Below are 15,985 nucleotides of genomic sequence, written 5' to 3' on the forward strand. Positions count from 1 at the left end.
TACTATGGTTGGTGGACCAGTTGCTTATCTGCTTCTGGTCCAGCCCCGTTGACTCGCTCCGGCCATGACAAAATATGAGAACGACCTGCTTGGAATTCTGTCAAACACCTTCTATACACCTTCTATACATAGGTAAGTAGAATCTACATAAACATAATTTTCTTGGATTAAATCGAGAGCGTGAGAGAGAGGAGGAGGAAAATCATTAGAAGTGCTCATTTATATCAATAGAGCACAAGAAAAAAAACAACGCATTCCTTCAGATCTGGATGCATCCATAGTTAAAAACCTGGCCAGTTCATGTCTTGCAACAGGATAATGGATCTAGCATAGATGAGTCCATGTATATTTCACACAGAGAGAGAAAAAGGGATAGAGTGGGGAGAAACCTGCAGGTTTTCAATGAAGATCTGGGGCAGGCCGCCAACCCACCTGTGCTTCGCCGTTGTCGGATCCTTGATCCCCGTTGTTGGTCGGCCGTGCTCTGGCCCGCCTCCTCTCGCCGTGCTCTGCCCGTGAATGTCCCTGCTGCCGATGTTGTTCCAACCGGCGGCCACCACTGCTCGCCGGAGATGGAGTGACGGTAGGGGATTGGGGAGGAGCAGCTGGAGGGGATTAGAGGAGAGGAGCAGCACATGAGGGTGGGGATTGGTCTTGGTCCACTGCGTTAGGGGATTGGGGATTGGGGGATCGTGGGGAGAAGATATTTTCCACGGTCTAAAACGATGTGCAACCAAATGAAAAACACCCAGTGAATGACGAGCGGACCCAGCCAAACTTCAGACCCACGTGTAGCCGCAGGCGGGTAGACCAGCACTATTGCATGGCTTTCTCTAGTTAGGGCGCCCACGCAGCCAACCAGGAAACGCGCTGCTGCCAAGAATGAACGGATGAGATCCACTGCCTGAGAGCTGCTGACAAGATCCGACGATCCAGAAGCTGAAATCGCTGTAAGGCCCCCTATGAAGGGCATCAATTATACCTTTAGATAGTATAAAACGGTCGAAAGAGATGCCAAACAAAGAGCTATTGGCATACAACAACTTGTGTCTTAGGTGCAAATTTATACAATAAGTTGAAAACTGGGGCGAACTGGTACAAGGAAACTTGAAAAGCAAACAAGGAAAAGAGAACTTACCAAAAAAAAAACAAGGAAAGGAGAACTTGTACCCAGAAAAAAAAACACAAGGAAAGTAGAACTTGCCAAAAAAAAAACAAGGAAAGGAGAAACCGTGGCTCTAAGGGGTGGCACTTGCAGGGACCTACTCGGACTGGACACCGCCGACTCCGACTTCGACTAGGGTCAGCGACTGGTGCCCATATAGGCACGCTCACCGTGCTCCTTCCCCAAGACGATTTCGAGCCTGCTCTACTCGACGCGATGACCGCGACGATGCCCATAAAGGAAGAAAACCAGCCGTCGCGGTCGCCGTCGCCGCCAGAGAGCACCACCTGTGTGAAGGAGATGGCTCTAGCTCTACAGGACCTTGCCCCAGCGCAGAAGCTTCCTCCGGGCATCTACTTCAGCCCGACGAAGCCAGAGAGCCTGCTCACCTACCTCAACCGGTGGATCGCCGGGGTCGCCATGCCAGACGCGGCCGGGTGGGTCAATGAGGCCGACGTGTACGCTAAACACCCCGCCGTGCTGGCGGGCGAGTACCTCCCGGCCAGCACCCGCAACGACGAACCCAGCTGGTGGTTCCTCTGCCACTGCAAGCTGCAGCCGACGCGCCGCAGCAGCGCCGCCCCGCGCGCCGAACGCGGCGTCCTCACGGGAGGCTGCTGGAAGCTGGAGCAGAAAACTGAGGCGGTGGAGTGCGCGGAGACCCGCCGGATCCTCGGTCACAAGCGCAGCTTCGGGTTCTACGTCAAGAAGGAGAAGTCGCAGTGGCTCATGGAGGAGTACACCAGCGTGGCTATCCCGGAGGACGGCGTCGCCCTCGCCGGCGGCAAGAGAGTTCTGCCGGCGCTCTACAGGGTGTACCCCACCCCACGCGATCACGAGGAGAAGGAGAAGAAGAAGAATGCTAAGAAGAAGAGAGGCCGGGACGATGATGGGGAGCACGACAGCGCGCCCATGACGGCTCCCCCTGTCCGGGTGGTAGTTCCGGCGACCTACTTTGACGCCATTGTTGAGGCGTTGCTGCTGCAGTCGGGCGCTGGTGGTGTCGGCCAGGAGCAAACGCACGACGCCGAAGCATCGCCGCCTGAGGATGATCACAAAGTGAAGATACACGAGAAGGAGATGTGCGCCATGCCCGTGGAGCGACAGGGCAACACCGACGACGGCGAGCCTCCTCAGCTGCCTGATCTCCTTGTGGTGGACGAGGGCGACGTGGTGTGGAAGATGGGCCGAGATAATGTTCTCGCGGACTCCTCTTGGATCGACGAACATTACTGAATCGATCAGGATGATTACTTTGTGCTTGCGGGAGATCCGGTACGGCGAATTATTCTTGTGGTGGCCATTGGATGCAAGTGTTTGTGTGTTTCAATCGATTTGTTTTTTTTTTTTTTTTTTTTTTTGCGAAAATTCAATTGATTTGTTGCAGCTAGCTCGCCATTACTAGCAGGAGGATTTTTATTATTATTGTCCAAGAACGTGTAATGAACTAATGATCCGGGTTTCGTGGTTGCTAAAAAAAATCCTATAGATGGAGGAATTAAAGATGAATGCACATGTTTTAAATCTTGCTCCTGCTAAGAGCATCCCCACTCGTTGGTGCTCCCCACGCCCAAATCCGGCGAAATTTTCGTCCGGATTGGAGGAAGATTTGGCGTGGGGAGCGTCGAAGTTCCAGCCGTCCCCCCGGCAGGAAACCCCCAACCTCGACCATTTGACATATTTCAAACAAATTTAACATAAAATTTAACAAGTTCGGCGACCAAGAGTACGAAAATTGCTGAAACAAATTCGGCGATAATCAGTACAATGTTTAACAAGTGCTGAAACAAATGAAGCACACAATTTCACAATTTTTCAAACAAATTAAGACAAACTAGTTGGCGTCGGCGTTGGCGTTGCCTCGGAGCCTCCATATGTGCTCCACCAGATCATCTTGCAGCAGCTGATGCATTGTAGAGTCTCGAATCTCCTGGCGCATAGCAATGAAGGCGGCCCATGATGGAGGCACCTGGTGATTAGGCTGTGCAAGAGGACCCTCTCTCTCATATGGTGCTTCTTGCTCAGCCAGAGGAACCGGATGCTTTCGCTCATTTTCAATAATCATATTGTGTAGGCACACACAGCAGTTCATCACCTCCCACATCTGATCTTTGGACCAAGTCATAGCGGGAAACCGCACGACATCAAATCTCTGCTGGAGGACACCAAATGCACGCTCGACGTCTTTTCGGCAAGCTTCTTTTTTCTTGACAAACTCGCAAAGTTTGGGGGTGCTAGGGTTCGAGATAGTCTTCACAAATGTTGCCCACTTTGGATAGATACCGTCCGCAAGGTAGTATCCTTTGTTGTAGTGCCGACCATTGATCACATAGTCCACCGGGGAGCATGACCCTCAACAAGCTTGGAAAAGACCGGGGAGCAGTTTAGGACGTTGATGTCATTGTTGGATCCAGGCATACCAAAGAAAGAGTGCCAAATCCAGAGACCATGGGTAGCCACTGCTTCAAGTATCACAGTGCAGCCTTTTTTGTGACCCTTGTACATTCCTTGCCACGCAAACGGACAGTTCTTCCATTGCCAATGCATGCAGTCAATGCTTCCAAGCATCCCTGGAAAACCCCTAGCTTCATTTGTTGCAAGGATCCTCTGAGTGTCTTCGACAGTGGGTGATCTCAAGTAATAGTCCCCGAACACCTGCTATGACGGCCCTGCAGAACCGGTAGAAACAATCAAGGACGGTGGACTCCGCCATCCGAAGATAGTCATCTGCACCATCACCGGGAGCTCCATACGCCAGCATCCTCATAGCCACTGTGCACTTCTGCAGTGACGAAAATCCAATCAAACTAGTGCAATCCGCCTTGCATCTGAAGTAGGGATCAAAGTCTCAGATGGCGTACACAATTTGCAGAAATAGCTTTCTGCTCATCCTAAAACGACGCCGGAAAACACTCTCACCGTGCAATGGATTGTCGGCGAAGTAGTCGGCGTACAACATGCAGTAGCCCACCATTCGCTGTCTCGGCTTGCACTTCCGGCGACCTGGTGCCGACCCACCACGTCGACCAATAGCCAATCCGGCGTACATGCTTGCCAAGCAACCGAGGATCATCATGTGCTCGTCGTCTTGGGCGGCTGCTGCCATCTCTTCTTGCATAAGCTCGACGAACATCTGCTCCTCCTCTTTGTCCGAGTCCATGGCCGGCGAGGCAAATGGACGAACACCTGACGGGCGTGGTCGAGGCAACCCGAGCCGCGAGCGACGAGGAGCAGGCCAAAGTCGGAAAACAGGCCGGCGGAAGAGCAGCCAGATAGGCCGTCATCCAAAGACGGCGGAATATAGGCAGGTGGGGAAGGAGGGGCGGCGGAATCTGGGCAACAAGCCGGCGGGGTGGTGCCGGCGGCGAGAGAGATACGAGGGGTGGGGGAGATTTTGAGCGACGTGGCGGTGGGGTTCGTGCGTCGCGTCACCGACAGATCGGGCCCTTCCCTGCTTTTCACTCGTCCGGAGTCCCCGATAGGTCCCCGGGGGGGGCCGGGGATGGCGTGGGCTCGCCGGATGGATGAAGGGCCAAATCCGGACGAAAACGAGGAACCGGGGGCGCGACTGGGCCGAATTTCGCCGTCCTGATGGGAAAAACGTCGCTCGGGGGCCTGTTCGGGGGGACGAGTGGAGATGCTCTAAGTGAGTATCGAACACATCATGCGATATGTGGACCGGAACGAAACCAAGGTTGGATTGTGTGGGGCTATCTTGCTGAAGTTACAGTTTTCAATCCACACTTCATAAGTTTGATCCAAAAATTGTTAGTTGTTCATTTTTTGGATACCTTCGCAGGGTAAAGAGATACCGCTTCTATTGTCCAAGTCACTCCACCAAGTATGCGGAGACCCGACAAGCGGTATATGTTTTTGAGGATTATGAACTCGCGAAAATAAGGAAGGTCGATATTGACAAAAATCAGGTGTGTGCTCCATCCTCAACAATCCAAGATATCTCTCTACCAATAAGAAGGAAAATTACATCTTATGTTGAGCCTGAATCCCGCAATTTAGATCATCAACTTAATGGTGATCCTGAAACTAATGATAACCCCTGCAGATGATCCTCATAGTAATGATACCCCTCCACCACCTTAGTCTATGAGAGGATCCACCCTCATATAAAGAAACCATTAAAAGTATGAATTCGTCCAAATGGCAGGTTTACATGGAAGGCAAGTCAAAATCTATGAGTCAAATGATGTTTGTGAGTTAGTAGAAATTCATCATGGTGGCAAGAGAGTAGGCTGCAAATGGGTCTAAATATGAATCCTAATATAATGTCGAAGGTTCAAAGCTAGACTCGTGGAAAAAGGTTTCACACAGAGAGAAGAAATCGATTACAATGCGACCATCTCTTCTGCGTCATCTAAAGATTCTTTTAGGATCGTTATGGCTCTAGTATCTCATTTCGACCTAGAATTGCATCAAATGAAACGTAAGATGACATTTCTAAATGGTGATCTTAATGATGATGTTTAAATAACTCAGCCAAATTAAAGTTTTTATTGTGGAAGGAAAGTTACATTTGGCATGCAGTATGAAGAAATCCTTCTATGGATTTTTTTTTTGAGAAAGAAAACGACACTTTATTGATCAAATTAAATTATTACATAAACTCTTCTGGATGCAATCCGGGGCAAAGTTTCTAAAAATAGAAGAAACGAAAAGCTCCACAGAGCGTGCTAAAACATGTGCCGCTTCATTACAATGTCAAATAGCATGCTTGAAGGAGACGTCGATGAAACTGGAGAAAATGTGTTTGATGTTCTGGATCACCATGCCCACCATGCTATGATCCAGCTCTGTCGACTGCAAACGCTGGACCAAAGAGAGGCAATCGAAGACCACCAAAATATTGTCAAAACCTTCCTCGGCAGCAAGGGAAACTGCGTGGCGACAAGCCAACGCTTGAAAGCAAGCTCAAGACACTGGTAGCTCAAATTCGACAAGAATATCAACACTTTTGGTGTTATAGAGAATGTTGTGGGCAACTGCATTTCTATCAAGTTTAAGGGCAGGAGGTTCACAATATTAGTCATGTATGTGGATGTCATATTACTGGCCTGCAGCGATAATGATATGTTGCGTGAAGCCAATAAATTTTTGTCTTCTAATTTTGATATGAAAGATCTCGATGAAGCCTGATATGTCCTTGGCATTGAGATTGAGATTCATTGATATGGGTCTAAAAGTTTGTTGGGGCTATCACAAAAGGCATAATTTGAGCAAGTATTGAAGAAATGCAATATGCATAAGTTCCCAGATTCACCTGCTCCTATAGTCACATGTGAAAAGTTCTTAGAAAATCTTGCATTATATGCAAGGCATGAAATAGTATGTGCTTACATACAGAAGGTCTAATAACCTGTATGTTATTGATTATTTGTGTGGATATAAAAAAATCCACATGAAGTTATGCATTCACACTCCCTGGAGGAACCATATCATAGTTGAACTCCAAACAAACTATAAATGCTTCATCTGCAATGCAAGAAGAATATATAACATGTTAAGGGACCACTAGGCAGGCTATATGGCCACACAATTTTATTCCCAAGCTCACAGTGGTCGACAATATTTCAAGTTCACTTGTATTATACTGTGATAATGAACCCGCAGTATTCTATGAGAGTAACAACAAATGGAGTGATGCTTACAAGCACATTACCAGTAAGTATCTTGTTGTAAAAGATAGAATCCATGATCAAATAATTTATGTTAAGCTTAAGCATATATAGAAGTATGATAGAAGTATGACTCGTATGCTTGCGGATCCGCTAACAAAACGCATACCACCTAGTATTTTTGTGAGCATGTTGCCGACATGAGATTACTAGAAACCTTATGATTCTGGAACAAAGAACCACTAAAGGGATCATCTGCTACCTCGCCGCTTCAAGCCTGCAAAGAGCTGACGACGATGTCAACTCCAGCACCTAGTAATGCATATTTATCTCTATGTTATGATGTCAATTAGGTGTTCTAGTTGCTGTAGTTGCTAGCTTTTGTGTTGCACTTGATAGTTTATGTCTAACACAAGAAGGTTCTTTTGTATTAAGTCTGAAGTTCCTGATAATGCCTTTTCTAAAGCAAGGAGTACAAGAGTATCATCAAGCCAAGTATCCGGAGAGGTTGTACATATGGCATGTCAATCGATAGTCATACAATGGTCGTTGTCGAGTTAGTCAAGTTGATATGACTTAGAGATTGCAGTTCAGATTTAGCCAGAGTCAACACTGGAAGCAGAATTCAAGCCATTGCATGTGGGCAAGCAATGGTTTGCTAGGGCGGCACTGTAACACCCTATATACCCCTCCCACTCCCCCCCCCCCCCCCCCCACACACACACACACAACCATATTTGAGTTATGGACTGCGTATATGGACTCGACCTGGCAGATCAAGGTTTGGAGCGAGACTAAAGACCGATACGAGGGAGCACGAAAAGGCATCGAACGAAAAAAGGAATCGAAATGTCTCCTCTCATCCGTTTTCTCCTTCCGCTTTTTCAGGTGTGGTCGTTCTCTAGTCTCTACAAGCAACCGTTGTATTCGACACAAATCGAGGCTCACGTTATGGCAATCATACCATCAACAACGGGCCGTGACAAAAGATCGAGGATCACGTCTTGGCAATCATACCAGTGGCAACAGATTGTGACAGTCACACGCGTGAGCTAATTTTCTCACTTCATGCGATATGTGGGTAAGAAATTATGGAGAAAAATTTTAAAAAAAAAACCACCACAATTCACGACATTGTAAAAAATCACTGGTTTTCAAATTTTTCGTAAGTAACCACAAGTTTTGGATGGCACCGTTGTAGGAAGCACTGATTCACCGGTGAACAGACATTGACACCATTTCTAACTAGTGGGACCCGGTATAAGCACACGTCAGCATCTTCTTCCTTCTTACCCCTGCTCCCAATTCCAATCTAGTGTCGCCCTCGCCAGTAGACTAAAACGCCTCCACAGCAGGGGGGCCGCGTGCTGGGCAGGAACGGAGCCATGGAGGGAAACCTTGATGAGGTTGACCTGTCGGTGATGGCGTACGCTAGGCCGGATCCTCCCCTTCCCGATGGTCTCCACACACACGCCTACGCCAATGTCATCTCTAATCCGCCATGGATCCCTGAGAGTGGCAGGGAGGACGATGGAGGCCTCACATATGACTTCTCCCGCATATTGTGCCGCGAACTTGGTCGGGCAGGTACACCAGGACGCCACAGCCGTGTCCATGGCCGTGCTCCTTGCAATGGTGTCATCCAAATCTGGTGGTTATTCGCAAAAAAAAAATTGTAAACCGGTGGTTCTTTGTCACAATGTCATGAATTGTGGTGGTTTTTTCAATTATCTCTAAGTTATGAGAATTCACAACAATGCGATTGTGGCCTAAGTTCAAGGCAGAAACCAAATTAGGATATTATTAGCTATAGAAACTGTTTCATGATCACCTTGCAATACATAGTCTGTCGCCGAGTCAGTGAGGTTGACATGGCTTAACAATTGCAGTTCAGGTTGAACCAGAGTTTCATTCAACAGTGTATCACATCCTCTACAACTCATCGCGGGGTTCCACCTTAGCAGCGGCGACATGCTGCTGGCGCTCGAGCAGATAACGAGCTGCCAGCGACGCTTGCATGGCAGCGCCATACGGCAGAGCTTCCTCGTTGACGGTGAAGTAGGGGTTGTGGTGCGGCGCCTGCGGGCCACGGGTCTCGTTGAGCATTCCCACGAAGTAGTAGTAGGTCCTGGGCACGGCCTCGGCGAACATGGAGAAGTCCTCGGCTCCCATCATTGGCTGCTTGTCTCTCACGTCGCCGGGGCCGACCATCTCGCCGCCAACCTTCACGAAGAAATCATGGAGCTCCGGGTTGTTGATTACTGGCGGAGCGAAAGGCATATCATTGTCATGGAAGTCCACGACGGCGCTGCAGCGCTGGACGGATGCCTGTGCCACTATGACCTGAGACAAGAAACTTAGCGTTGTAGTTTATCATCGAATAATCCCCAAGATGCAAAGGTTCTGACTTCTCGGCGATATTACACCCACACACGCACACTCAATAGTCATGGGATCATGGCCTAGCTATGGAATCTTCTTTCAAAAGTGAACCGGATATGATTCATTATGCCATATCAATTTTTTAGCCTATCGGCATGAGTGCATGGCCGTTCATGCTAAAATAAACACTAAAAGACACTTCATTTCTATAAAAGAAATACCAAATGGTGCAGCTTTCTGAAAAATAAAATAATAATCAGGGAGCAGACTGTCCACCAGCTCGATTGCTCATGTTTATAATCAAATCAGGATATTATTAACTAGAAACTGCTGCATAATCACATATGTGGCCACAGACTGAGCTGTCTTATAATGGTGATAGTTAGTTTTTTGCTTTATGTTCTCAAGACCCCAATAAGTCGGAACTCAATGACCAGAGAAAGACAAAAAAAAGATCCCAATTTAATTATAATGCGATACCTCTTCAATTCGCTGCTTCAATCGACCAAAACTCTCCTTCGAAAATGCTCGGAAGGTACCACCAATTGTGACAGAATCAGGGATGACATTGAAGGCTCCACCACCTTGAAACTTTCCCACCGTTACTACCTGTGGAATGAACAAAGCCAACAAGAGGAGGGGAATGAGATGTATAACCCATATTATAGGACTGTAATGTGAAGAAAATCATTGCATCTATGCAAAATCTTATAGATTTGCAGCCATCATTAAATAAAAAACTAAGTATCTCCAGGATCAAATTGAACCTGTGAGTCCAAGGGGTCGGCTTCTCGGGAAACAAGTTGCTGAAGGCTTGCAATAACATTGGATGCAGCCAGTATTGGATCGATAGTGTGATGAGGAAGTGCAGCATGCCCACCCTTTCCAGTTATTACTGCCTCAAAGAATCCACACCCTGCCATTACAGGACCAGACCTCGATGCCAGCACACCGATAGGCACAGTGTCAAGAATATGAATCCCAAACATGACCTCTATGTTTTCCACAGCTCCAGCTTCAATCATCTTCTTTGCCCCACCACCACCTTCCTCGGCTGGTTGAAAAAGAAGGACCACAGTACCCTACGTAAACAAAAAGAAATCCGTGATGAAAAAGTTGCAGGTAACTAAAATTCCATGTCTTAATGTCTACAATTTATGTTTTTTTTTTGTTGGCCAAGGATTGCAAGATCTTGACATACTAATTGATAAATAGCCAGACACATGGTTCAGTTTGTATGTCACTGAACCGAGACCAAACTGGGGAGTGGGGACCAAACAATTCTTTGACTAGATCTAAGCTATTTGACCAACTAATCTCTAAACACTATTTAAGCGCTAAAAGAGAAATTATAAATCATCTTACAACTTGTCATCGTAAGATGAGAAAATTGCTATCATTTACAATACAAAGAGGATTGTTAACCAACCTGCAACTCATCACGGTGCTCCTGTAGAATCTTAGCAGAACCCAATAGCATAGCAACATGTGCATCATGGCCACATCCATGCATCTTCCCAGGCACTTTGCTCTTGTGTTCCCATTCTACACTTTCCTGAAAATACATTTTTTTTTATAAAGGAAGATTTATCAACTCAACAGTCGCATCAAGGCAATACAAGCATCAAGGAAGCATGAGAGTTGCACGATCTCTGCATATAAAGATGCACATGTCCCATAAACATGAATGAAAAACATCGACAGAAGGTAATTCAGGGTAACTTAAGAAACATGGACCTTGGAATAGATAAGGATCATAGCCAAGTACAGCCTTACTTCAGTGTGGACAGAGGAAGCATGCAACACTTAAATTGACACTAACAAATAATTCAATCAAATGCTACAAATGGCCAGTAACTAGAATACCATGTGTGCCCCCTTCAAGATAATGTACATGGTAAAACTAAAAGCAGGTTCTCAGAACTGCATCTCCAATAAAGAACTACTCCCTCGAATTTGAACTGAACCCCTGACACTTATTATGGATTGGAGGGAGTATGTGTTTCATACCAACGGCGAAGAAAATAAATATGGAACACGGAAATCACCGGATAGTTAAACATGGGACTGTGAGGAATTATTACCCAAGTTAGATACTAACAACATGGCATAATTATCTCATCACCATTCAGGATAAGCTTGAACCAACTTTTGTATGATCCTAGTCAAAAGGCTAGTAAACTAGTCAGGATTAGGTAGCATATCTACCTCTTTTTAAATATATAAAAAGAAGTGCCTGCCCCAAGCCATCTACCGGCCAGACTAAAAAATTTAATAACACAATTTTTCTATCCAGACCTGATAAGCATTTTTGTACTTTCAAATTCAAAGATGTGTGCTCCTGACTTCAATATTTGCATACAATTGTCTCTGAAATCCGTATTGACTTCTCGCACATTAGTACTGAGAGGTGATTCAAGACATCAGGGTTGGTTCAGGTTTTTCTGAAAAAGATTGCAATCTTACTCCGCCTAAATATTGAAACAGGTGCCAAGCTCATCAAGAAGTTTTCCTCTCTAAAGTAACTAGCGGTGCTAGAAATCAAAGCATAACAATAAAGCAGCAGCAAGAATGGAGAGGAGAAAGCAAAGCACAAGGTAGCAGCAAGACAGCAACCTGCACGGGGAGAGCGTCATCAAGACCGATTCCTCTCTAAACTTAACAGGCGTGCCAGAAATCCTGCAATTCTGCGATCACAGACAATTACAGGAATGGATTGGCAACCGAACCAAGAAGTTATCTTTCTGCTGCAGGACATCTAAAACGCGATGGCTCGATAGTTGATACAAATATCCGGCACAGTCGGAACAATAAAGCAGCAGGAAAGCAAAGCATAAAAGTAGCAGAGTAAGTTGGCAACCTGCATGGCGAGCGCGTCCATGTCGGCCCGGAGCGCGACGAAGGGCGGGCCGCCCGTGCCGACGGTGGCGACGATGCCAGTGACAGCGAAAGGGTGCCTGTAGGGAATCCCCATGGCGTCGAGCTCCCGCCGCACAAGCTCGCTGGTGGCGAACTCCTCGTAGCCAAGCTCCGGGTTCTCGTGGATCCGCCGCCGCACCCCCACCATCCAGTCCATGAACTCCGCATCCTTGGCCCGCCGCAGGAGACCCGCCGGGTCATGTAGCGCTGCTCCGCAGCTCGCGGCGAGGAGGAGGAGGGCGGCGGAAAACAGCAGAGGGAGAGGCAGAGCACCAGCGGCCATGGTGAACAATAAAGTGGTTTGAACTCTTCTATGACGTGGGCTTGGTTTGGGTGCACTTATTCATCCGATTTCCTCTATCCTTTTGCTCTGAGAGATGCCGTGGTTCATTCTCTATGTTGGATTGGCTGGATGAGAGTGGTTTGGTTGTAAAGAATTGCGGGTGTCCAGTTGGTTGCCACTAAAACGTGCTTAAATGCATCATCCAAAGCCTTTTATAATTTGAGATAATTTCATTTGCTTACTTGGTGCTCTTGAGAAAAATCTTCAACTTTATCATATTTCGCAGAACTCAAGGCTTAGACAGCACCTACATTCTCTGTAAGTGGCCTTTTACAGCTAGGGTGACAGTGAGCACTTTATTTTTGAAAAAAAAACTTCATTTCACAGTTCCAAAAAAATCAAATTCTATATGTATTCAATGATGCGTACTACAATCGCGCAGATTCTAAATACAAAATCAATTCAAAAGGATGCAAGCATCAACCTTTGTTTTATTTGTCACTTGATGTATGTGGATCCTTCCTTCTAGTGGACTAGGTCGACCGTGCAAGCTCCAGCAAATCACCAGATAAATCAGAAACCAAATAGTGAAAGAAACAAATGTATATCCGCAAGACTACTGATTATTACTTGGGTCTTTTCTTATATCCAGAAACTTGAAATATTTGATGGGTACAATAAGCGCAAAAGCTGTACTCAATCACCAATAGGCTATAGCCGATGATGAGCAAACTCTGCATCCGAGTTTCATACTGCTACCCAGAGTTTCAGCAGCAGAGCATGTACGATTTGACGAAGGGATCTTCCAATTCTCACAAGCTGCAGCGACCGAAGCATAACAATGCCTTTGTAGCAAAACCTCCAATTTAATCCTTCTCAAACCTCCAATTTCAAGACGTTATCCTCATCCTCAGTCAGAGTACAGAGGTCCGTTCAGCAGGATGCAATAGGATGAAAGTGTGACTCCCACTTTTGTAAACCCAAACTCAAGCCAATTAAATTTCAAGCTCAAGCAGGGCACTTGACCGCTACCAAGCAGACGAATTTGATTATATAGTTGACCTGTAAAACAGAATATCCAGGACTAAGCCTACCAAAATAGCACAGATGAAGCAGCAAGCAACCGTGAAATGTAATACACGTAAAAGCACTTCTTTCACAGATCCTCAACTCAAGAAGAAACAACTGGCTACACCATCACAAGCACAGAAATCATATACCAAATGACACAAAATCATCACAGATCCAACCACAGAACTCCCAGCATTACATTTCAGTCTGGAATATCAAAACTCAGTTAATGAGGTAACAAGGTCCCTGATGAGTGATCACAGATACTAGAACAAGATGGGTCGAACATGTCCGGCTACTAGGAAAGGAGCATTGTCTGGCTTGATGCTTAAACCTCCTGGACGCTCAAACCTGCAAAAAGGAACATCACGATTAGCAAACATTTACCAACAGCGTGAGTTCTAGAGCAGTAAAGAACAGAAAAAAAAAAAAAGGTGTACACGTCCTAATGACTAGATAAGATGCAAAATATGTGTGATTAAGAGGAGGACCAACTATGAACAATTTGAAAACAAGCCACTTGTCACAAAATGGAACGGTATTCATAACATCGCTGCACAACTCGTCAAAACAGTGCAAACTAGAACAAACAAAAATAACATTAGACCTAACAAATTGTTACTACACTGGTAGTGCAATCACACTGCAGAGGAAAATATAGCTGATGGCAAGCTGGTACATGCAACCCGCCAAGATGCCTCTGTTTTATCTCACATGGTATCCCTCGGTTGGATCTCATAGCTATTGGCCATCACGGATGAACATAAAAGCAGACTAGTTTAAACCACAAGCCATAAGTCAAAAGAAATAAAGACTGAAATGGCTTGAAGCTAAAACTAGCAGAGCATTCATCTTTGGCATTACAATTTCTGTTCAAGGGACACTGCTACTTGAGATGAATATTACAGCACAAACATAACTACTCAATAGGGAACAATACACTGGGAGAAACCAAGGAGACGTAACGATTCTGCTACAATCATACTGATGTCCCTCGGATCTCATAGCTAATATGGCCATCACGGACGACTCTAAGCAACGGTTTTAGCCCCAAGCCATCGTCAGCTCAGCAAAAGTGTATGCCAGATGGCTTGAAGCTAAAACCAGAAAACAGTCATCTTTCGACCGAAATTTTATCTTCACTGGGACATCAACTGCATACACACTACATAGCTGAAAAATGCAAGGCGGACTCAAAGTACGGGAAAAATAGCAGACATGAGCATGCACAGCGGACAAACATACATTCCAAGCAAAGTTTCTCCCACATAGATAGACCATGTCTGATAATTACCTGGTGGGAGGGACTGCTTGAGCTTGTTGGCCTTGTCGGCGTCGAAGACGCAGAGGGTGTAGAGGTACCTGGAGCAGCGCACCTTGAACTTGACGGCGTCCTTGGTCCTCTTGATCCGCACCGACCGCGCGTCCTTGCGCCGCGCCGTCAGCAGGAAGTCCTTGATCTCGTGGATCTGCTTCGGCTGCAACGCGCGGACACAGCACACAACGGATTTGTTAGTTGCCATATCATCATGGGCGGAGACATCATCGTGGTGGGGAGAGGATCGTTCTCACCATGGTGGACGATGGGGGAGGTCGCCTGTAGCGGGAGCAGGAGGTGGTGGCGGCGGCGGGGAAGAGGAAGGGAGAAGGAGAAGACCCTGCTTCGCACATTTATGCACGGGCAACCTACTGGGCTCACGATTCTGGCCCAGGTATAGATGGGCCAGGCGAGCAGGACCAAAGTGATATAAAATGAGGTTTTTTCTCCTTTTTTCATCTAAAAAAATAAGTAAAAAGTTGAACGAAATCACTAATGCTGTGTTTGGATGCATAGAAACTGGGCATGGAATTGGAATTGCGCTCGATTCCGCAAATTCCGCTGTTTGGTTTGCGCTCTGAATTGATCTGTGGAAAGCCAACCAAATTCCAAGCCCCCCCACCTCGCGTGCAAATAGATTGGAAAACTTTCCGAGCGTGGGAGCTCGGAAAGGCTCGGAAACTGCCTTTCCCCGCGTCCCTCCCGTCTCCCTCGATGTCTCCCTCCCAGCCTCCCTCCACCACGCTCGCCGGCAGATGGCCGCCGCGCTCGCCGGCAGGTCGCCGTCCTGCTCCCCGACGCGCTCCCCCACCCCGTGCTCGCCGGCAACGCCGTCCTGCTCCCCCGACGCGCCCCCCGCACTCGCCGGCAGATGGCCGCCGCGCTCCCCCCCGCGCTCGCCGGCAGGTCGCCGTCCTGCTCCCCCGCAGGAGGCCCTCCTCGACGCTCCGCCCCGCCGTGCTCGCCCGCGGGTGGTCCTCCTTGATGGCGTGTATTTCACACGTTCGTTGGGCAACCCCAAGAGGAAGGTATGATGCGCACGGCGAGCAAGTTTTCCCTCGAGAAGAAACCAAGGTTTATCGAACCGGGAGGAGCCAAGAAGCACGTTGAAGGTTGATGGCGGCGGGATGTAGTGCGGTGCAACACCGGGGATTCCGGCGCCAACGTGGAACCTGCGGAACACAACCAAAGTACTTTGCCCCAACGAAACGGTGAGG

The 15,985-nt window shown here is 47.2% G+C and overlaps 2 protein-coding genes across 2 annotated transcripts; both read right to left on the reverse strand.

Annotated features, from left to right (window-relative positions):
* Positions 1 to 8,665: 8,665 nt before the first annotated feature.
* Positions 8,666 to 12,379, reverse strand: LOC124678752 (IAA-amino acid hydrolase ILR1-like 1). The gene is made up of 5 exons (XM_047214617.1): positions 12,038 to 12,379; positions 10,607 to 10,732; positions 9,945 to 10,259; positions 9,658 to 9,786; positions 8,666 to 9,138 (listed from the first exon to the last, which is right to left on the reverse strand). Exons 1-5 carry the CDS (start codon positions 12,377 to 12,379, stop codon positions 8,728 to 8,730), a joined length of 1,323 nt encoding a protein of 440 aa, XP_047070573.1. The 3' UTR covers positions 8,666 to 8,727.
* A 1,190-nt stretch (positions 12,380 to 13,569) lies between these two features.
* On the reverse strand, positions 13,570 to 15,075 carry LOC124678759 (60S ribosomal protein L38-like). The gene is made up of 3 exons (XM_047214622.1): positions 15,023 to 15,075; positions 14,745 to 14,928; positions 13,570 to 13,801 (listed from the first exon to the last, which is right to left on the reverse strand). Exons 1-3 carry the CDS (start codon positions 15,023 to 15,025, stop codon positions 13,779 to 13,781), a joined length of 210 nt encoding a protein of 69 aa, XP_047070578.1. The 5' UTR covers positions 15,026 to 15,075; the 3' UTR covers positions 13,570 to 13,778.
* Between the last annotated feature and the right edge of the window lie 910 nt (positions 15,076 to 15,985).

The sequence above is a fragment of the Lolium rigidum genome, chromosome 1 (assembly GCF_022539505.1).
Source record: "Lolium rigidum isolate FL_2022 chromosome 1, APGP_CSIRO_Lrig_0.1, whole genome shotgun sequence".
In the NCBI taxonomy this organism is placed as follows: Eukaryota; Viridiplantae; Streptophyta; class Magnoliopsida; order Poales; family Poaceae; genus Lolium; species Lolium rigidum.

Excerpts from the sequence above, each read along its gene's own strand:
- LOC124678759 (XM_047214622.1), bottom strand. Across the intron at positions 13,802-14,744 it reads CAAGCAGTCCCTCCCACCAG|GTTTGAGCGTCCAGGAGGTT; the intron begins GTAATTATCAGA and ends TCCTTTTTGCAG.
- LOC124678752 (XM_047214617.1), bottom strand. The coding sequence starts at position 12,379 with ATGGCCGCTGGTGCTCTGCCTCTCCCTCTGCTGTTTTCCGCCGCCCTC. Across the intron at positions 10,260-10,606 it reads AGCACCGTGATGAGTTGCAG|GGTACTGTGGTCCTTCTTTT; the intron begins GTTGGTTAACAA and ends TTGTTTACGTAG. Across the intron at positions 9,139-9,657 it reads TGAAGCAGCGAATTGAAGAG|GTCATAGTGGCACAGGCATC; the intron begins GTATCGCATTAT and ends TTCTTGTCTCAG.